The sequence below is a fragment of the Leptonychotes weddellii genome, chromosome 4, assembly GCF_054177405.1.
Source record: "Leptonychotes weddellii isolate Sample4059 chromosome 4, ASM5417740v2, whole genome shotgun sequence".
In the NCBI taxonomy this organism is placed as follows: Eukaryota; Metazoa; Chordata; class Mammalia; order Carnivora; family Phocidae; genus Leptonychotes; species Leptonychotes weddellii.
In genome coordinates, this window is record NC_138372.1 from 52,987,563 (window position 1) to 53,009,967 (window position 22,405).

A 22,405-nucleotide genomic window follows, 5' to 3' on the forward strand; every position below is an offset into this window, starting at 1 on the left:
CAAGAATTAAAGTGCTTCAGAACATGCTGATACAATTCCCTTTCTGCTTGAGACTGTGTTATAAAAAGTGTTTAGACTGTGTTATTATAAAAAGCGTTTAGACCTAAACTGTCTACAGTTTAGACTGTAACTGGTTATGAATAACCAGTTTCAGTCTTCTTGCCTGTATCACTAATGCACAACTTGTATCCAGTGTTTTGAAATGGGTGTTTGTTGTTCTTCATGTCATGTGAACTTGGGTCAAGCTCACCATCTGAACAAGTTTAAACTTACTGCTACACTTAAGGGTGAAACTTCTTGACTGGTTCCTTTAAAGCCTTTTTTTTTTTTTTTGAGAATATTTTACTGTCATCCTAGACATAAAAAGGAGAAAAAGAAAGATAAAGATAAAGAAAGAAGCAGAGATGAAAGAGAACGATCAACAAGCAAGAAGAAGAAAAGTAAAGATAAGGAAAAGGATCGGGAAAGAAAATCAGAGAGTGATAAAGATGTAAAAGTATGTTTACAAACTAATTTACTTTGATATTTGGGGTAGTGCTGGTAATTTTAAGAAGTGATTTTTCTGGGAAGACGTTTACTTTTTTTATTCTCCTTGGCAAAGCAGGTTACACGGGATTACGATGAAGAGGAACAAGGGTATGACAGCGAGAAAGAGAAAAAGGAGGAGAAGAAGCCAACAGAACCAAGTTCCCCTAAAACAAAAGAATGCTCTGTGGAAAAGGGAACTGGTGATTCACTAAGAGAATCCAAAGTGAATGGGGATGATCATCATGAAGAGGACATGGATATGAGTGACTGAATATTGCCTCCATGGGAATCCAACTGTATACATGCATCAGTGTCATTCCTTTGTGTGATTTCTTAATGCTGTATTCGTTCATCTCAAACCTAGATGTATACAGCTCTTGAGTTATAAATGGTTATTATAAAGCTCCTGATATTGATATTAGTTATTTACATCCAAAAGCTTTTAGAAAATGATACATGAGTAACCAAGTCTTGACATGGTGAAATCTGATTGAGTAACCAAGCAGTTTTACTATTCTGGTGCTGCTTCATAACAAACATGAAAAGCTGCATGCATCTACAGCAGGCATGGATTGTTTATGTTGTATGATCTCCTTTATTAAGTAAGTTCACTTATAGTATTTCTAGAATTTGATTCATTGCCGTAATAGAGCCATGTAGGGAATGCACTGATTGCATGTTAATTGTGGCAGGAATATCCTAAATGTCATTAAAATCCTCCAACATGATGGATCTACTTATGGTCTTGTTTGTTGACATGACAGATTAACATTCTTATAGTTACATCTGAAAATGAACATTTGAAATAGATAATCCTTTAAGCCTTGTGGCTAAATTTTTGTGGCTTTTGTTTAACTTTGAAAGGTTATATATGCACTAACCTTTTTTGATGGCTGATTAGGCTTTAATTACAGAAACAAGATTTCAAATGAAACTGTCTTTGGCAGTGAGTAAATAGCATATTTTGAAGTAGAGTTGTATACTTTTTCATAAGGTGTTTGGGAATTTTTTTTCCTGAAATAATTTATTCCACATCTACATCAGTGAAAGCTTCTGCCTATCCTGAGTCCCATCTGTAAAAGAAAGTTATCTCTTGTCCTGATTTTCAATTTTCCACTCTTTTATTAATTTGTTTTAATCTCAGTGTTGGAAAAAGGGGGTAGTGCATTTTAAATTGACCTTCATATGCTTTTAAAATAAGACAAATCTACTTGATAATGTACTTTTTATTTGATCTCAAGTTGTATAAAACCAATAAATTTGTGTTACTGCAGTAGTAATCTTATGCACACAGTGATTCCATGTTAAATGCAAAGTAGTTAGGCAACTGTTTTCTTAGTTACAGGAGTTTCAAGCTTCACTTTTGTGCAGTATAAACAAAAGTAGGCTACAGTCTGTGCCATGTTGATGTACAGTTTCTGAAATTGTTTTACAAGACTTTGATAATAAAACCCTTAAACTTATGTTCATGTTCCTGTAAAACTGTATTTGTATTTATTTACACTATTGAATGTATGACATTTACCTCATTCATTTTACAAATCAAGATCTTTCCCCTTTCAATCCACATACTTAAATATAGTAATAAGATGAAATCCCTCACTGTAGAGATTAGTTGCCATCAGAATCGTCAAAGTTGGCTTTATTTCTATCTAAAGCAGTTTTAGTGTAATTTTATTTCTCATATTCTGGGTATAGGAATTGGGTTGAGTAAAGCAGTGAACTTTAGGATAAATGATCCCACCTATATCTAGTAAATTAATATTTTCAGTGAAATATAAATATTTGCCTTTTCTGGAATAGTATAGAAACTGTCCATGGTATGTATCTACTGTACAGTACTAAATAGTATATTTATTCATTTATGAAATACTCGGGTAGTGTTGAGTGGCTGGCATTATGGGGAAAATGAGACTTGGAATTGCAGGTTTTATGCAAGTTTGAGTATAATTTTTTTTAACTTCTAAAAATTGAAATGCCATATAGAAAAGCAGCATTGTTTTTACAGTTTGTAGTAACTTTTTAAAGATTTTATCAAAAGGAATTTTGTCTATAGTGAGTAAGAAGTTCTAGTAATAGTCCTCTATTAATCATTGCATTTTTTTAAACACAAAATTGAACACAAATGACATTTGTTTAAACTTTCGAAAACTTGTGGTAGATAAAGGTTGAACCATATGACACTGCCATTTTTGTAAGTGAAAAAGCTAGTAAAAATATTGGCAGTTTCACATGGTTAAACCTAGTATTAAAACCTATTCCCTCACTTGTAATCTCTGCATACAAATATACTAACTTTCCAAAAGCAGTTAAATTTTTGGCTTTAAAATGTCACTGACTTAAGATGTTAACAGCAAAGGGAATCCACGCTTAGGTTATTTTTCAGTGAACATTTTATGCACAAAGATAGGGTTGCACTGGGACACAAGCCTTTAACACATAATCAGTTAAAATTAAGTGAATACTGCCTCCACACTTGAGTTTTGTTCTGTATTTGGTAGTAAAAATGATTAAAAAATAAAAGTGGTTTTGTTAGAAAAATGTTTGTCCTATTTATTTACCTAAATTCTTCAGTGAATGAGAAGTAGTAGGCTGTATGAGAGTCTGATCATGAATTTTGGCTTCATTTACAGGTGGGAGACCTGTTTCTTACCTTCATTTTCCTATCTAAAATGGGAGTAGTATCTACCATTCTAACTACCATGTGTTTGGGTAGTTAGAAGAAAAAAAAAAAAAACGTAGCCCTGTATGCCCGGCTCAGTAAATGGTACCTGTCATTTGATTATGGAGCTTTTCAAAGCTATACATTAGTTTGGGGAAATGTTTTAGCAGAAGCTCTAAAATTGTGTGCAGATACGGCTTTGAGAAGGTATGTTTTCCTTTTTGTGAAGGTGGGTTTGGGGTAAGCTTCCTGCTAGTGATTATATATTATGTGGAACATAGAAAAAGGTTACGTGCTTGGGGGAAAGAGAATCAAACAGGACTTCCACCAGAACAGTAAAAATTTTCTTTAGCCTTGGTGTTGCATCTTAGAATTGAGTAAGGTTCTGTTGTTATCAGCAGGACACGCCAACTTCTCCTCTAGCAAAACTACCGATTTCTCCAGTTGGGCACCAGATTTATACTTAGGGGGCCATGCTGTTTGAAGATTGGTAGACCTCTTTCAAACTGGAATTGAAATTCTGTTGCTTTTGTCTCAAATCTAAGCTAATGAATCTCATCCCTGTTCTATATAAAATACTTCCCTGTAATCAATTAATTTACTTGTGTTTATTTTAGCTAAATACGGATGTGGTAGAAATGCTACTGGTATTTTCAAGAGCATCCAGAATATGTCTGTTATTAAGGCTTTATTATCAGAAGCAGCTTTCTAAATGAGACTAATCTGGAGCTGTAGATTTTTGAGTCTGCTTTAGTTTAATTTTTGTTGCCATTTTCATTTTATAATGTCAAAAGTCTATGTGCAGGGGCGCCTGGGTGGCTCAGTTGGTTGGGTGACTGCCTTCAGCTTGGGTCACGATCCTGGAGTCCCGCATCAGGCTCCCTGCTCAGCAGGGAGTGCTGCTTCCTCTGACCCTCCCCCCTCTCATGCTCTGTCTATCTCATTCTCTCTCTCAAATAAATGAAATCTTTAAAAAAAAAAAAGGGGGGGGGCGCCTGGGTGGCTCAGTTGGTTAAGCGACTGCCTTCGGCTCAGGTCATGATCCTGGAGTCCCGGGATCGAGTCCCGCATCGGGCTCCCTGCTCGGCAGGGAGTCTGCTTCTCCCTCTGACCCTCCTCCCTCTCATGCTCTCTGTCTCTCATTCTCTCTGTCTCAAATAAATAAAATCTTTAAAAAAAAAAATTTTTTTTAAATTAAAAAAAAAAAAAGTATGTGCAATGCATTCATTCTTTAGCAAAATAACTCGTGTGAACCATGCTAATTTACCAGTGGGAATATTCGTAAGAATGTACAAAGTGTATAGTAGATGTAACTGGTAATCAAAGAATTCACAGAGAAATGATCTGACAGAACTAAGTCATTTCTAATGTCCTTACAGAAATCAGGGAAGTGACATGTTCCCATTCTTTTCAAAAGTATCACCATGTAAGGGTTTTTTTCCCCCAGTGTACTGTCGCTAAAATGAGTATCATGATGTCTTTTTTTTAAAAAGCTAGTTAGCTAATGTATGATTTGTGCATAGAAATTAAAGGACTAGGGTCATGAATGTTCCAAATGATGTTTAATAATCACATTTCAGTTACCTCAAGATACAATTTTATCGATATACCAAATGTAAAAACTGCCTCTTCATTTACTGCGAAAAAGTTAAAATTTGCTTAAATATCAAGTTTTGGTAGACAAGCATCGTGTAGGTTAAGAATTTCTTAAAAGTGTTCAAAGGAGCAGAATCACTAGAAACAACCTGTATTACAGAGGTTTGACCTTAATTGTGAGGGCTGGATAAGTAGTCTGTTGTCTTTGTATCTGATGCTGGAGATTAAAGCCCACCAGCAGTCTATAAGGGAAGGTGGGTAGATGAAAGAGTAAGAATAAGATGGAACCACAAACAAGAGCCAGAGCCTACATGGATGGACTGAAACTTGAGTCAGGTCTTGTTTTCTTCTGACCTTGGTGGCAGGGGTGTCCTAAGGAAGCCAGGACCCTTCATCGTGAAGGTGAAGGCACACTGGCCCATTAGTCTGAGAAGCTGAGGGAGGATCTAGGGGAAGGCGAGGCAGTTGTAGGCCCTGCTACCGCCTCATCATCCCAAAGGGGCCCGCAAAGAAGCCAGCCACCAGCCACAGTGTGTATAAACTACAAAATTTCTGCTTCCCTTCTGCCCTCCAAAATTCCTACACCACCCACATTCATTATTTCAGACACCTCAGCCAGTCATTGTTGGGCACCCTTGGTGACTAAGAACTCTATGGGAGGTACAGATAATATAAGTGGTGGGTTTATTTTTTTGTTTTTATATTACACAAAGTTTCTACTAGTCATTTTCACCTGCAAAACACAAATTCAGGAATGATTGTCAAGTGCCTTCCTTTAAAACCCTTAGGAGATTTTGCTTTGGTATTTATTAGGTGCTGTGGCAAATGTGAAATTCTAATTCTGTGTACCATAGGTGCCATTGTGGCTGAAAGTACTATTCCAAACTGAGCTATAAACGTTTTAAAAGTTCATCATTGGGTACTATTAAGGATGGTCACATGATCTGAAAAATGTTAATATGTTAATACTTGAGATGGTGGCCAAGGACACCTATTGCCCCAGATTTCTGACATAAAATGCTTTGCAACAAGGGTAGTTTTTTGCTAATTGGTAGTATACAAATGATGGGCTTTTTAGCAAGTTTAATTTTGCGATCTTTAAAAGTGATTTACACTTCCCGTGCAATTATCTCGGGTAAGTTTCACTGTCAGTCATCTTTGAAACATCCTATAGTTTCAAGTATAGCAACTTTGGTAAGGATGCATTTTGTTAATTTTGCAAAACATGGTTAAGGTACCTTTTAAAAGAGTTAACAGTAGAGACATACTGTGCTCCATGCTAATCAATAATTCTCACTCAATTTTAAAGACCAGAATGCTAGTAGCAGGACTTGAAATTCACCTAGTTTTCTACTACAAATTTTTCTCAAATGTTTGCAAATAAAAACAAATGAGCAGCAGAAAGCACTCCTTAACTCAGTATATCCTGAAAATATTTACTCCCCTTTTGTGGACTCGAAACAGGATCTTTGTCTGCCGTAGAATTAGTGAAAACTGGGGAGAAGGCTCACTAAATAATCATTTACCATCATCCCCCCAGGTGTGAATAAACAATTGTACATGAATAACACTAGGAAAACCCATTTTTGTGTCAGTGGGGCTCAACACCAGTCCTAAGCAGGAGAAAGAAATTATAGCCGACGCTTGAACAACATAGATTTGAACTGTGCAGGTCCACTTACATGCAGATTTTTTCAATACACTACAGTACTGTAAATGTATTTTCTCTTAACGAGTCTCTTAACATTTATCTCTATCGTAAGAATATATAATACATATAATGTACAAAATATGTGTTAATCAACTTTATCAGTAAGGCTTCCAGTCAACAGTAGGCTGTTAGTTGAGTTTGGGGGAAATCAAAAGTTACATGGATTCTTGACTGGGGCGGGGTGGGGGGAGGTTGGCACCCCTAGCCCCTACATTGTTCAAGGGTCAGCTGTACATAGTTTTTCAGCTTCTGTCGGCTATCAGCTTCTCTGAAATGTGTTAATTTCCAGACCATCATATGTACCTGTACTCAATCACAGCATCTGCTTTCTGCTCCCCTTTTATGAAATTTGACAATTCGCTGTTACGAATGACTACAGACAGAGGCAAATTGTCTGTAGGGAAGAATTTTCTTGAAGATAAGAATCTTATCTTCTACTGATACTGTACTAGTGGCAGGAATATTGAGCACTTCTGAAGGGCCACTGAAGGTGACCATTTTACAGTCTCCCAAGTTTGCACAGTTTCTTCAATCACAAGTGGAAGGTATATAGAATTTTACGGGCTTACACAAAATCTAAATTTTCATGAGATTATCAAGATATATGGTGTTTTGATCTACTTATGTGAAACAGCATACACAGAGCTTCATTCATCGACTGGATTAAAAGGCACATTTTGAAAAGTCTAATATTGTGAAAAGTTTATTTGCATTAATTAACTCCTTGTTTTCACCATCATAAGAGATACATTTGCTTGTCCTTTGTGATCAGATAAAAGACATTTTGGAATGGATAATCTACTATTCTTTACGAAAGAAAAAGATAAGAGTTAAAAACAATCCCAAGTGCAAAAGTTTTCAGTAGTCTTCCTACCTCCAGTGTACCCCAGCAAAATATTCACAGCTTTTAGGAAACTGACAAATCTCAAGCTGCAATTTACCATGTTTCTTCTCCACGAAGTTGTCTGTACGTGTGAAAAAATACTCCTGGGAAGTATACCATATTCCCACAAAAGTAAGGGAGCCTACGAGCAACAGTGATCACCACCGTTCAGCGTCTCACACCTCAAATAATCAGCGACAGGATAATTCAATCTCCAAGTCACGTGATCAACAAGCATTCCCAAAATAATAGGGATCAACTTCTATTCAATAAACCTAATCTGGGTTTACCAACTCTTCCACAAAATTCAACAGACCCACATACGGTAGTAATTGGTCTTTGAATTTTTAACTATGATTACTTCATTATAAAATGTATTTAATAAAATGCCAACATATGCAATGTAGTATGTTTCAGCATGGAAGATGCAGCTTTAAAGATGTTTATTATAAAATTTTCTTATGGTTGATGCTTTGGATTTTTAAATAAATCATCTCTTCAATAAAAGTCTCTAAATTCAAATTATTTAAAATTCTGGAAAAAGTTTAAACTATTGGTCACTCTACAAAATTTGACAGATGCATTTTGACACATTTATCAGGATACATTTAAAAAAAACAGTTCTTTAGCTAAGCTCTTTAATACAACATAACATTTTGTGACTGTTACACATTATTCTCCCTAATTTATTTTCAGTCTTGGACCTTCAAACCATCTTGGAATAAATATGAAAAACTTCAAATGCAAAAATGAGTAATGCATGATTTCACTTTGGAGATTAAAATCAATAAATATTTTCTTGTGACTTAAAAAAATAAACAGTAGGAACTGTCAACCCTGTGTACATTTCTGGAATTTAGCTTGTAACAAATATATTCTGTTAGCATATAAAATGTTTTTACCTTACTTTGAAGCATTAAATATGTAGGGATGTCCAAAATATGTGGGTTGTTTTTTTAAAACTGACATGAATGCATCCATATTCCATTAAAAACAAAATAATCAGAATGATGTGCACTTACTAGGAAGCAAGTTTAAAAATTTGGAGTTTTTTTAAAGTGCTGAGATTTGGAAGAGGAATATCTTTAAGCATGCTAACCATACCTTATCATGAACACAAAAAGGACTTTTAAACTCAAGTTTAGAAAAAAAAAAAAATAGAGGTTCTATGAAAGGAAGATTAGTAACAAACATTTTCCATTGAAGAAAGAATTCAGGTAAAAACAAATAGCACCACAATGAATTGCACTAAGGTGCTAAAGGAGGTACCTTATTCCCTGCAGAGTGAACGCTCCTTCTGAAATGTATTGCAACATATAAATGCAATTGTTTAATGGTTACCATTTGGTTCATTCATCTACAGAAAACTGCATTCCTTCTAGTTCATTATATTGAACAAACATTCAAATTACTGAACTATACATAATGTTACATAGTTTACATTTTATGAAAACAAAGCTTGAAGGAATATTTATAAATGTCACCTTGAATATAAGATGACAAGTTTAAAAGGGCTTCATATCTCTTAAGACATTTAATTTATGTTAATGGTCCAGGAGTGTTTTAGATATAGATATAGATATATTTATATGCATATATATTTCAACAAGAAGTGTAAAAATTTTTAAAAACAAATCACAGCACTTATAGCTGTTTTACCTAAGAAGTACTCAGGGTCATTAAGGTGTCAAACTATTACACTTATAATATGTATATTTTTAAAAAGACTGAAAATGGCACATCAGGAAACTTGCTGAAATTCTTTTTAAAGGCCCATTTCATTATATCATATTACTGATGTGTCGATTCAATGTAATTCCCTTTTCTTCTCAGAACATTTGTCCCTTCTATTTGGATTCACTACTGGGGTCTCTGTATTCTCTTGCTTTCCTTGGTTAGATGAGATCATTTTCCATGTCAGTTAAAGATCAGGAAAACGGCTCGGGTCTTCCTTATAGTCATCAGGTATAGTAAAGATGGAGCCATCAAATTCATCATATCGAAACTCCTGAAAAGTCACAGTGGCTGTGATCGTAGGAAACACGGGAATATCTAGAGAGAACAATCAATGATAACATTGTAAAATAAAATGCTTATCTATTTACAGACTATAAATACTATTAGAGATAGCCATATTCCTTAAAATATAAAAAAGCATTATTCAAGGACCTGACAAATCCTAATATATGTCCAATAGTGAGTGTGTCTATTTTGGAGAAGGGTTTTTTATTGGTGAAGAGAGAAAGACACCAAGGCATCAAGAATCACATCAAAAAGACAAGTTCCCATTGCTTCCCAATCTCAAAATTATAATGCCAGATCCCACCAGTCTTTTTTGTTTTTCTTAGGCCAAAGAGACACATACATTTGTACTTTTTGCATTCTGACATCTTTTCTATTCATATTATAGCATATATATTATTCTGACTCTGAGCTGATTTATTTCCATTCTAAAGCAAGAGAAATACATTAATCTCTTTTGTTTTAAAATACTAAATACAATCCATCACTTAAATATATGCGATAAAAAGTCTCATCAGAATTGGAGTAATATCATGCCAACACAGCCTAACATTTTTTTACATAAAATACATTTCTCACTGAAATTATAGTGAAATCTGACATTAAAAATGGCCAAATACTTTAATCACTCTCCTTAGTTTTATCCCTAATAAGAGTTTTTAGAAAGAGCACAAATCAGAAAACTTGGTTTCTGATTCCTATAAAACATTTAATTCATGGTCCTCAGGGATTTCACCTACAAAATAAACAACTGTAAAGCTTCCTTTAAAACCCTGAAATGATTCTATGAAAGCTAAGGTGAGCGTTTGTCTAGAATAACGGTAAAGAGTAAATTACTTTTTACATGGCTAGTATTTTACTGCAGAAAGTAATATTCTTCTGAAAAAACAAAACAAAACAACACACACAAAAATCTACATAAAGATTAGAGTTCCCAGTTATTTCTGGGGGGGGGGAATCATCCATTTGTGTATATTAGTAACAAACGCTGTTCTAATTCAGGGGTCAGCAAAGTAAGGCCCATTGCCTGGCCTGTTTTTGTAAGGTCTATGAGCTAACAAAAGATCTTACGTTTTTTAACGGCTAAAAAAACACACACAAAAAATAGTATTTCATGCGGATAAAATTACGTGAAATTCAAACTCCAGTGTCCCTAAGTAAAATTTATTGGAACACAGGATGCTGTTCATTTACTTATTGTCTATGGCTGCTTTAAGTTTTCCAACAAGAATTAAGTAGTTGTGACAGAAACCATATGGCTGGGGCGCCTGGGTGGCTCAGTCGTTAAGCGTCTGCCTTCGGCTTGGGTCATGATCCTGGGGTCCTGGGATCGAGCCCCGCGTTGGGCTCCCTGCTCTGCAGGAAGCCTGCTTCTCCCTCTCCCACTCCCCCTGCTTGTGTTCCCTCTCTCGCTGTGTCTCTCTGTCAAATAAATTAATTAAAAAAAAAAAAACCATATGGCCCGCAAAGCCTAAAATATTTACTATCCTTCAGAAAGTTAATGACCCATATTAGGCATTGGAAACAAGGGAACAAAACAAGTGACCAAGAGGAAAAAATCATGCATTTATGGAGATTATATTCTGGTTGGGAGACCTAGTAAAGAAGTAAAAAGTATCTGTGACTAAGTATACAGACAAAAGTAAAGCATGGTAATGTGAAAGGAGTCTCAGTATTGGGGTAAGAGCTCTTAATAGGGTGGTCGTAAGAAAACCTCAATAAAGTGACCTTTCAGCAAAAACCTGAGGTATGAACCATACAGTTGTCTAGAGCAAAAAAATCCCAAGTAGAGGGAACAAGTACAAACGCCCTGAAAAATAAAGTGTCTGGTGTATACTGGAACAGTTAAGAGACCAGTGTGGCTAACAGCCAAGTGAAGGGGAGATGAACAGGAGAAGGGGTCAGGGGAGAGATAGACACTCAGATCACGTGGGGTTTAGATCAAAAAGTCTTTGGCTATTTATTTCTCTGGATGAAAGGGAAAACCAATGGAAGGCTGTGAGCAGAGTAGTAACATGCTTTGGCTTAAGTTTTAGCCAATGTAATGAGAATACAATGTAGGCTGACAAGAGTAAAAGGAGAAATGTGCTCCAGAAGGAGCAGCAAGACAGGCAGGAAGAAAATCAAGAGAGAACTCTATCAAAGAAGTCAGAGGAAATCTGAAGAAAAACTATCATTCACTGGGACAAGGACTCTACAAAAAGAGAGTCAAATCTTGGTAACAGAAAGTATCCAGTAGATTTAACAACATGAATACCAAAAATAAACATAGTAAGAGTGGAAGCGATAAAGAGAATGTGCAATGAGCAGCTGGGTTGTTTCTAGTTCGCAGCTATTACAAAGAAATTTGACCCATAATGAGTGATCCAGTTTTCCCACATCTACACAAACATTTGGTGTTGTCACATGTTTTATTTTAGCCATTCTGTTAGGTGTATAAAGTGATATTGTGGTTTTAATTTGCATTTCCCTAATGGTTAATAATACTGAACATTGTTCATGTGCTTATTTTCCATTTATATATCCTCTTTGGTAAAATGTCTGTTTTTTGCTCTTTTCTAATGGGCCTGTTTGTTCTGTTATTGATGAGTTTTAAAAGTTCTTGTGTTTTCTCTCTTTTAACTGGTCTTTCACAGAGCAGTCTCCACTTTTGATGAAGTCCAATTCATTGATTTTTCTTTTTATAGATCATGCTTATGGTGTGAAGTCTAAGAAGTCTTTGCTTAAACCGATATCCCTAAGGCTTTTTCTGTTTATTTCCTAAAAGTGTTATAGTTTTACATTTAACATTTAAATTCAAGTCTCTGTTCCATTTTCAGTTAATTTCTATATAAACTGCAGGACTTAGGTAGAGGTTCCTTGTTTTGCCTTTGGATGTCCAATTGCTCCAGCATCATTTGTTGAAAAGGCTATCTTTCCTCCACTGAACAGTTATTGCATCTTTATAAAAAATTAGTTGTGCATATTTATGAGGGTCTATCTCTGGATTCTCTGTTCTGTTATTTTGATTTATATGTTCATCCGCCAGCCTATACCACACAGTCCTGATTACTATAGCTATATAATAAATACTGAAATTGAGTAGACTACTCACATTTTATTCTTCATTTTCAAAATTGTTTTGGCTATTGTTGTGGGTTGAATTCTTTCCCTTCCAAGAAATAATATGTTCTAGTCCTAACTTCTAGTACTTCAGAATGTGACCTTTTTTGCAGATAGGGTCTGTAATTTGCAGAAGTAATCAAGTTAAAAGCCATTATAGTGGTCCCTAATCCAATGGCCAGTGTCCTTACAAAAGTGGGGGGAATTTGGAGACACACAGCAAGAACATCATGTGAAGATGAAGGCAAAGACTGGGGTGATTCTTCTATAAGCCAAGGAAAATCGTCAGAATCTAGGGGAGAGGCATGGATAGCCTCAGAAGGCTGTGAGAAAGAGCTCAGATTTCTAACCTCCAAAACCATGAGAAAATAAATTTGTTGTTTAAGCCACTCAGTTTGTGGTATTCTGTTATGGCATTCCCATAAAACTAATACAGATATTCTAGATTCTTCGCCTTCCCATGTAAATTTTAAAATAATCTTGTCTATATCTACAAAAAAAATATTACTGGGATTGTGACAAGAACTGTGTTAAACCTGTATAGTAATGTGGGGAGAATTAACATCTTTCCTATGTTGAATTTTCCAATCAATGAGCATGGTATATCTCTCCATTTGTTTAGATCTTCCTTTCATTTCTTTCATTAGTGTTATACAATTTTCAACATACAAATAATGTACGTTTAGTTAAAATTATGCCTAAGTATTTTTTTAGCAATTGTAAAAGTACTTAATATTTAAATTTTGGTGTCTATGTGTTCAATGCTGGTATACAGAAATATACTATTGATTCTTACATGTTTAATTTGTATCCTGCCATCTTGCAGAACTCATTAATTCTAGTTTTTGGTAGAATCGTTGGGATTTCTACTTACAGAATCATGTCTCTTGCAAACAGAGAAGGTTTTCTTTCTTTCTGCTCTGAATGCCTTTTTCTCCCCCTTTCATTCCTTATTGTACTTATTATCCTTTTGATTTCTGCAGGGCCTGTAGTGCTAGCCCATTTCATTCCTTATACTGATAATTTGTGTTTTCTCCCTTTTTATCACTCTTGCTGCAAATTTGTTGATTTTATCAATCTTTTCAAAGAACCAGCTCTTTGCTTCATTGATGTTCTGGATTTCTTTTGTTTTCTCTTTCCCTGATTTCTACTCTCTTCGTTCTTTCTGTTGGTTTTAGGCTTATTTTGCTCTTCTTTTTCTACTGTTGTCTAGTATGATTCTATTATGGTTGATTTTTTTTACTCTTTTACAACTATTGAGGTTTGTTTTATGGACCAGGATATGGCCTATCTCGGTATATCTTCCATAGGCACTTGAAAAGAATGTGTATTTAGCTAATGTTGGGTAAATGCAAATTAGGTGCTTTAGTTTATGGTGTTGTAAAGATATTGTATATCCATGCTGATCTTCTGTCTAGTTGTTGTATCAACTGTCTCCAATTATAATTGTAGATTTTTCTTTCATTTCTTTCAGTTTTTGTTTTACCTGCCTTGTAGCTCTTTTGTTTGGTGCATATACATTTAGAATTGCTATTCTTCATGAATTGATCCTTTTATCATTATATAATATCCCTATCTGTCTCTGGTAATTTTTTTTGTTCTGAAATCTACTTTATCTAACATTAAGAGAGCTAGTCCTGTTATCCTTTGATTAATGTTTAAATGAAACATTCTTTTCCATCCTTTTGCTTTCAATATCATATTTGAAGGCAGTTTCTTGAAGAGAATATATATTTGGGTCATGTTTTTTAATTTGTTTTGCCAATTTCTACCTTTTAAATAGTCTATTTAGACTACTTACATTTAATGGAATTATTTACATATTAGGACTTAAGTCTGACATTTTATTTTTTTACTTGTCTCTGTTTTTCATTTCTTTGTTTTCTTTTCTTACCTTCCTATAAGTTACTTGATTATTTTAGAATTTCATTTTCATTTCATTTATCTAGTGTTTTTGAATGTACCTCTTTGTATAGCTTCTTTAGCTATATATTATATATATATGTGTGTGTGTGTACACATATAAAACGTATCATAGTCTTCTAGTGTCATCATTTTAGAAGTTCAAGTGAAGTAGAAAAATTCTGTCTCCCTTTATGTCCCTTCAACTTCTCCCCTTTACAAAAAAACTGCACATAGAAAGTAACAATGGAGATATAAAACTAGACTTTCAAGTAGCCAAGCTATGAAAAACAAAGATTAAAGGCAAGTGCTGGGTAGGGAAGAGTTAAAGGGGTTATTTTATTTAGTTGGTTGAATTTTAAAAGGAGAAAGACCTGAACAAAGCCTAACAGCTAAGAGAGAAAAAGCAGTAGAGAAGGGAGTTTGAAGATAAAAGAAAAATATGGGGAGAGCAAGGTTCTTAAAAGAGATGTGAGAACAGATCCATAGTATAAATGAAGAGATTATTCAAGCTAAGAAGAGGGGTACCACTTCCACTGAGATAGGAAAGATAAAGGAAAAGGTGGGACTTGGGACAAAAAAGTCTGTATGGGGGCTTGGGAGTAATAGGGAGGTCTCATTTCTGATTGTCTTTTTTTGTAACTAAGGAAGCAAAAATCATCTGCTTAGACTGTGGAAGGAAGTAGTGGGAGAAGCTGGGGACTGGTAAAAGAGGTTCAAATTTAGCCTTTGAGTAGAATGGAAGGAGAAGCAAAAAGAGAAAAGATTATTCATAATTAGCATTTAAAGCTCTGGCTGATTTTGAAAACATAATTATCTTAACAATTTCTAAATTTTTATAATTTTCCCTTCAATTGTATTTTTAAGCCTGAGCACAGAAACAGAAATGGTGGAAGATTAAACAGACCCAGGGCTAGAGTTTTACAGGGTTAATTCAAAAGAAGGACAAAAAGACAAAAGAGAGAAAGATAAATTCCCAATAACTTTAGTATGCAAGCAAAAGATTATCAATCCCTTGTTAAGAATGTCTACATTAGAGAAATGCCTGCAAAGAAGTATTGTAGACATTTTTTTTCCTTTTCACATAATCAAAATATTTCTTTTGCATACAAATCTATATTGTATTGTGGGGTTTGACTGGGGTTTAGGACTTAAAAAGGTATTTGGGGACTTAAACAGATGTGAATGCTGGGATAGTTTGAAACTCTCATATATTCAATCCCTGCCCACTATTTTAGTTTGGCACTTTAAATACAGTACCTAGAAGAGAGTCCAATGCTTCAACTATTTTCTGGTAATAGAAAATTACAGTGGGATTTTAGCTTCTGCAGAAATGATCACATAATGATCCTGACCCATAACTCAAACACACATCTCTTGATTGCTTAGTTTTCAAATCATTTCTGGTGTTGTAAAGATACTGTATATCTATGCTGATTTTTCTTCAAGTAGACACCGGGTTTCCAGTACTTTTTCATCACAAAGGGAATCTATAGTGACATTCTGAAATGTTTTAAAATCCACTTTAAACAAATTCCTTATTTCCAAGGTTGTAAAGTTGAAAAGGTCATGTTTGCTTTTTAGCAATGAAAGCATTATTTCTGTGAGAAAAGCATTTTGGCCTAATTATTCTGAAATGTGGTTTCAGTAACATTGACTAAAAAGTAAAATCCATCTGAGAGATTAAATAAAGGTTAAATTTACTATACATTTATTTTTCTCTCCCACTGGAATGTAAACACTAAGAGGACAGACACTTTTACTGTCTGGCTCACCCCTAGAAAAGCATCTGGCATATAGCAAGCACTGATTAAATATTTGGTGACATATTTAATACCATCCAAATAGAGTAGAGGTGGTAGTAAAGGCTCTCCTCAAGCTTAATGCTAAATCTAAGCCTAAACTCCTAAAGAATCTTTTAATAGTCTCTTGTTCCCAGTTTTCTGATATACTTAGATAAATATGCACAAAAATGGGAGTTAACTGTTCTTAAAGATCATTGCTTAAGATGAAGTTAAGTTTAAACATGTAAGACTGAAAAATAAAATATATGAGTATTACTTTACCTATGAACAGTGACTGTTGATCCCAGAAACATCCCCACTGTTCAGAAACTCAAAAATCTGCTAAAAATTTGGGCTAAAATCCAGTCTCCCTATTTGACATTAGAAGACATTATCACAGTGCATTATAAGTTCATCCATACCCTCTCGTATGAAATATTTGCATATCCCTTACATTTAACTTAAATCCAGTAGAATTAGAACTCTCATTGGGCACTTTACATATTTGATAAAACATGAATCTTGATCCATGTAATCACAGAAAAACTTTATAAAAATCTAAGCAACTAGAAAATCATTTTCCTTCAAAACACATTTCTTATTAAATGTTAGTAAACAGCTCCATATTTCTAATAGACACTGAAATTACATGTAAATTTTCTCTTACCTAGTTTTACAGGAAAGCCTGGAGGAAGCTTCATCTGAACAAATTCTCTAAGCTTGTTAAAGTGCTTGAAGGGAGCTATTACTTCCAAAACATTCAATAATCTGAAAAATGGAAGGAGAAAAAAAAATGTTATCATTTTTCAAACTGATTTCTTTATATCCTTATGTTGTTTTATAAGTACATGCATCAAACTCAGACAGTAGTATTGACTTCTAGATGTTAAGGATGAGGAAATGTCACCTCCTTCCTCCTGATTTTTTGTTTTATTACTGTGTTTAGTGTGTTAAAGTTTACAACATTTACATTTGATTGTAAAGCCATAATTTCCACAGTTGTTTGATTTTAGATCTATTTTTAAATGAAAAGGCTTATACCCATGTTCTTCCTGAGGTCTACACAGTCCTGACTTCTTTAATTAGTCTCACTGGGTGGCTGAATTTCATGGTCAATTTTATATGTGTGAAGGGCTCTTATATTCTTTGTATTCCTTGATTTCTTACAGATTTCATAAATGAGTTTCTTTTTTGCATATTTAAAGGGAAATTTGGCTGGCATTAAATTTCAGTTTATGCTTCTTTCCCTCTGAATTATAATTTCATGTCTCCCAGAATTCAGTATTACATTAGCCTTTAACTGTAACTTCTTTCATCTCTTAGTTGAATGGATTTCATCTTCAAGTAGTAGTATTTTTCTTTCAAAATGGACCCATATGACTGCTATGTTTTTGAATTCTTCTATGTTTTCTTCAATTGCTTTGATATCTAAATGACATCTTAGCCAGATATACTACCTGATCACATTTTCTTTGTCTCAGAAATGTAAAGATGTGAAAAAATGTAAAGCCAGGTTTTTACCTCTTTTTTGCCTGAATGCCTTTGGATTTCTTTATCTACAATCAAAGTCCAATAGTTTAATCAGGATAATTATTGTTACTAATCATTCTTAGATTTTTCTTAGAACCTAATGTTATGCTACAGATTCAGTTTTTCCTTACAGAGAAATTTTTACCCTACTTTGAATACTATTTTGGTTACATTTTGGAGGCTTTCTATATAAGTGGATCACCAGTGATCCTTATGTTGAACCCTCTTTGTCCTCCATAAATACTGCTTCTCTAATTCCTTTAAACTTTTTTCATTAAATTCACTATGAGCTATCAAATTTTTTCAGCCACCATCTTTTGTGTTCACTGTTGTTTCTAATGTATTTGTTCTGCGATAGTGTTATTTAGTGCTTAATTTATTTCCTTAGCTTTATAATCTCCTTTTCATTTCATTCTATTATCGTATCATCTAGAATGACCTAGTTTACTTATTTCACACTTTTTACGTTTTTCCATAGCATTTACAAGGAATTTTCTTCTGTTTTTGACCTATGTTTTATTCTAGAATGAATATTTTGTCTGGCTCTTACAAGCTATGTTTCTTGTTTTTTTTCAGAATGTTATAAAGGCCACATTTTATAAATTCTAATGTACCCATTTTTTCACATATTTACTGTGAAATTGGGATAACTCATAAAATTGATAGCATCTTACAATTAGCCACATTTTTCTTCTTTATTAGAACTTGGGCGCCTGGGTGGCTCAGTCAGTTAAGCGACTGCCTTCGGCTCAGGTCATGATCCTGGAGTCCCGGGATCGAGTCCCACATTGGGCTCCCTGCTCAGCAGGGAGTCTGCTTCTCCCTCTGACCCTCCTCCCTCTCGTGCTCTCTGTCTCTCATTCTCTCTCGCAAATAAATAAAATCTTTAAAAAAAAAAAATTCTAATGTACCCATTTTTTCACATATTTACTGTGAAATTGGGATAACTCATAAAATTGATAGCATCTTACAATTAGCCACATTTTTCTTCTTTATTAGAACTTAAAACTGGTGATTCTTGAGTCAGCTGGATCCAAGATAGGATGAATTATCCAGATTTGTAGGTATGGCTAAATGCCTTTCCCACATCTTCTCACAACTATCAATCTTCCTCTCTAATCTACAGATTGAGAGCTGTATAGCTCATTATACCCATTTTCCTAAATTCTGGTTACTGAGGAGTATGAGACATGTATATCTTTTGTAGAAAATGAGTCCTTCTTTCTTCCATGATAATTAATTTTTAATATACTAGGCTAGATTAGAAGGGGAAGAAACTAAGAAGGAAAAATAGCCTGGTGCTTCAATTTATCCCCTACTTTAGAGAGAGCCTGAAGTTATAGTTCTGTCAGTCAGCTGCCCCTACCCACCACTCCCATTCCACCCATCTCTCCAAACTGTATTTTTTTTTAGAGGGAGAGGCAGACAGAAAGGGAGGGAGAGAATTTTAAGCAGGCTCCACACCCAGTGCAGAGTCCAACACAATGAGGGGCTCATTCTCATGACCCTGAGATCATGACCTGAGCTGAAATCAAGAGCAGATGCTTAACCAACTGAGCCACGCAGGTGCCCCACAAATTGGATTTTTTTAAATGAACATCTGATGAGCATAGGTTTGAAAGGATATATTCAAGATGTTCAGTACTGTTTACAATGGTGACAAACTATAATCAAAATGTTTATCAGTAGGGGGATGATAAAATAAAGGACAGTACATCAATACTACAAAATACCAAGGGAAGAAGAAAAAGAGATAAAAATGTAATTATTGTGAGAACTCCAAGATACACTCATTTTTAAAAGAAAAAATGAAACTCACAAAACAAAAATGTAACTATTCCTCAATCTTATTAAAAAAAAAAAAAAAAAAGGCGGGGTGCCTGGGTGGCTCAGTCGTTAAGCGTCTGCCTTTGGCTCAGGTCATGATCCCAGGGTCCTGGGATCGAGCCCCGCATCGGGCTCCCTGCTCGGCGGGAAGCCTGCTTCTGCCTCTCCCACTCCCCCTGCTTGTGTTCCCTCTCTCGCTATGTCTCTGTCAAATAAATAAAATATTTTTTTTAATTAATTAAAAAAAAAGGCAAAAACACACAGAAAAATCTAGACAAAAATACCCCAGTTATTCACCTATTAACTATTAGTAAGGTAAAAGTAAACTCATTTTTATTCTGTAAACTTCCATGCTGTTAGATTTTTTATAATAAGCATGGATTCATTTACTATTTTTATAATTTTAAAAAACTTCAAAAATTTATCTGGTTAAAATAGTAAAAATGCTAATAATTTGTGAAATAGAAATTGTCTAGAAGGGTGCATGAACTATCAAATCAATGGCTATTTGCTTTTTCATTTCAAAGGACTCAAATGCAACACCCAGATGCAAATATTATTACAGCCTTTAGGGTTTCTTAGTTTCTTTCATAGACTTGTATAGTTAGTAACAAACTTACAACTCTATTCCCAAGGGAAATTCCTGGCTCATGGCTATTGTGGCTTTAAATGTTTTCTTGCTCTCTTTGCACACCAGTTCTCTTCCCAGATGAGGAGCTCTAAAATGGGAAAAAAACAAAAAATTAGGAAACGTTTTCTACATGCTACCATCTTCCTATGAAGAATCTGTCCACTTCTAATGACATCATTAATAAATTAATTTTCCTTACTCTGTATAGAAATAATTTTAAATTATGCTAAAGGGACTTAAGATGTGTAAGAAACGAGATAGGGGTACCAAAAAAAGAAAATAACATAAGGTAGAAGTTCAGAAAAAATGATCAAAGTCAACAAATTTCATATTAAATTTTAATAATCACTATTTTTAGGAATAAAGCAAATTTCTAGAAAAAGTAAAGTTGAAAAATATTGTATATCTCTAAAATCACTATTCAATTCAATCTCTTTTACTGTCTATACTTCTTAGCACTGACCAGTAAGAAGTAAAGAATAAAAAATTCTATATAAACTCTAGACTGTTATAAGCTGGAAACATTTGGGAGAAGTTAGAAAAGTATAATAATAATCCTTAAATATTAAAAAAAAAAAGTCATGACTTCTTCCTAATCATGGAAGTAGGTAATATTTTATTCTCCACCAAAAGGAAAAAAGATTTCTATAAATAACTGTACCTTTTTTGATAGGGCTGGCTAGAAAAAAATCTATTTATTCATTCAAAATAAACCATTTGTTCACTCATCATCCTTTTGTTCAGTAAGTATTTACTACATACAAACCATGTAATGTAATAGGTACTCTAGTAAGGATCAGTCATGTAACATTAAGCAAGGTCTTATGTAAGGATGGCGAGAAGAGGTCTGGCACAGGCTGAAACAGATAGTGACGGGATGAGCTTAGAAAGGCAAAGAGTAGAAAACCAGTGAATGGCTTTACCCGCCATGCTAAAGACTGAGGATAATAACAAAATATAAAAGTTCACATATAATAGAAAAACTCCAGCAACTGCAGTGGAAAATTCCTCACATTATATTTTCTTAGAATAATGTGCTGTTAAGTTTTTTGGGTTGTATAAAAAGAAGGTTCCACAACTTATTCAAATGTAACTGGGGTTGCTTCTCTCCCTCATGACACTTAATCCATATATTACAAGATAAAAGAATTACTTCAGACAAAACTAAAAATTCTTTCTAAAATAATTTTACACCTAAATATTCACATTTTTACAAACCTTTCTTTCTAAAAACCAGTGAACAGAAAAAACAAAAACAACAACAACAAAAACCCTACTTTCCAAAATAAAATAAAACAAAAAAACTTACTTTCCATTTTCAGCAGATATATATTCTTCCCATGTAATGGTGTTCTGAGGAGGAGGGGTTAGGGACTGCCTTCGAACCGGCTGCCAGAAAATAAAAAAACAAGAGCGAGAGAGAGGGAGAAAAAAAGGAAAATGACATATTTTTAAAGATATAAGAGATGCAATAAACTATGTAAATTACTAATGTACTTAAATTAAATCTCTTCAATATAATGCTTTAAGGAACTGCTTCCGAGATAATTCCATGGTGATTTAAGCTCTATCGGTAAGATTTATTATCAATTTTTTTTCTAAATCTCAAATCAGACAAGTATCAAAGTAATAAAGTCCATTAATTCAATGGTTGGTTTGTTTTTTTTAAATTTTATTATGTTATGTTAGTCACCATACATGTTTTTGATGTGGTGATCCACGATCCATTGTTTTCGAATAACACCCAGTGCTCCATGCAGTACGTGCCCTCCTTAATACCCATCACCGGGCTAACCAATCCCCCCTCCCGCCTCCCCTCTAAAACCCTGTTTGTTTCTCAGAGTCCATAGTCTCCCATGGTTCATCTCTCCCTCCAATCCGCCCCCCCCATTTTGCCCTTCCTTCTCCTAATGTCCTCCATGTTATTCCTTATGTTCCACAAATAAGTGAAACCATATGATAATTGACTTTCTCTGCTTCACTTATTTCACTTAGCATAATCTCCTCCAGTCCCATCCATGTTGATGCAAAAGTTGGGTATTCATCTTTTCTGATGGCTGAGTAATATTCCATTGTATATATGGACCACATCTTCTTTATCCATTCATCTGTTGAAGGGCATCTCGGCTCTTTCCACAGTTTGGCTATTGCGGACATTGCTGCTATGAACATTGGGGTGCATATGGCCCTTCTTTTCACTACATCTGTGTCTTTGGGGTAAATACCC

General features: G+C 34.4%; 2 protein-coding genes across 11 annotated transcripts in view; one reads left to right on the forward strand and one right to left on the reverse strand.

The window, feature by feature from the left end:
* SRSF11 (serine and arginine rich splicing factor 11) overlaps positions 1-1,991 on the forward strand; it is a 43,190-nt gene extending 41,199 nt beyond the window's left edge. For 4 of the 9 annotated variants that reach the window (XM_081818626.1, XM_081818625.1, XM_081818628.1 and 1 more), the window contains exons 12-13: positions 337-496; positions 602-1,991. In XM_081818626.1, the coding sequence (XP_081674752.1) occupies positions 337-496; positions 602-799 (358 nt within the window). In that variant the 3' untranslated portion in view covers positions 800-1,991. The remainder of the gene's footprint in view (positions 1-336; positions 497-601) is intronic. The other 5 variants (XM_081818629.1, XM_031041507.2, XM_031041477.2 and 2 more) reach the window with 3 other exon arrangements.
* Positions 1,992-7,184: 5,193 nt separating this feature from the next.
* The window catches only part of ANKRD13C (ankyrin repeat domain 13C), an 88,759-nt gene continuing 73,538 nt past the window's right edge, over positions 7,185-22,405 (reverse strand). For both annotated transcript variants that reach the window (XM_081818621.1, XM_081818620.1), the window contains 4 exons: positions 21,488-21,567; positions 20,168-20,266; positions 16,858-16,958; positions 7,185-9,432 (listed from right to left, as the gene is read on the reverse strand). In XM_081818621.1, coding sequence (XP_081674747.1) covers positions 9,302-9,432; positions 16,858-16,958; positions 20,168-20,266; positions 21,488-21,567 — 411 coding nt within the window. In that variant the 3' untranslated portion in view covers positions 7,185-9,301. The remainder of the gene's footprint in view (positions 9,433-16,857; positions 16,959-20,167; positions 20,267-21,487; positions 21,568-22,405) is intronic.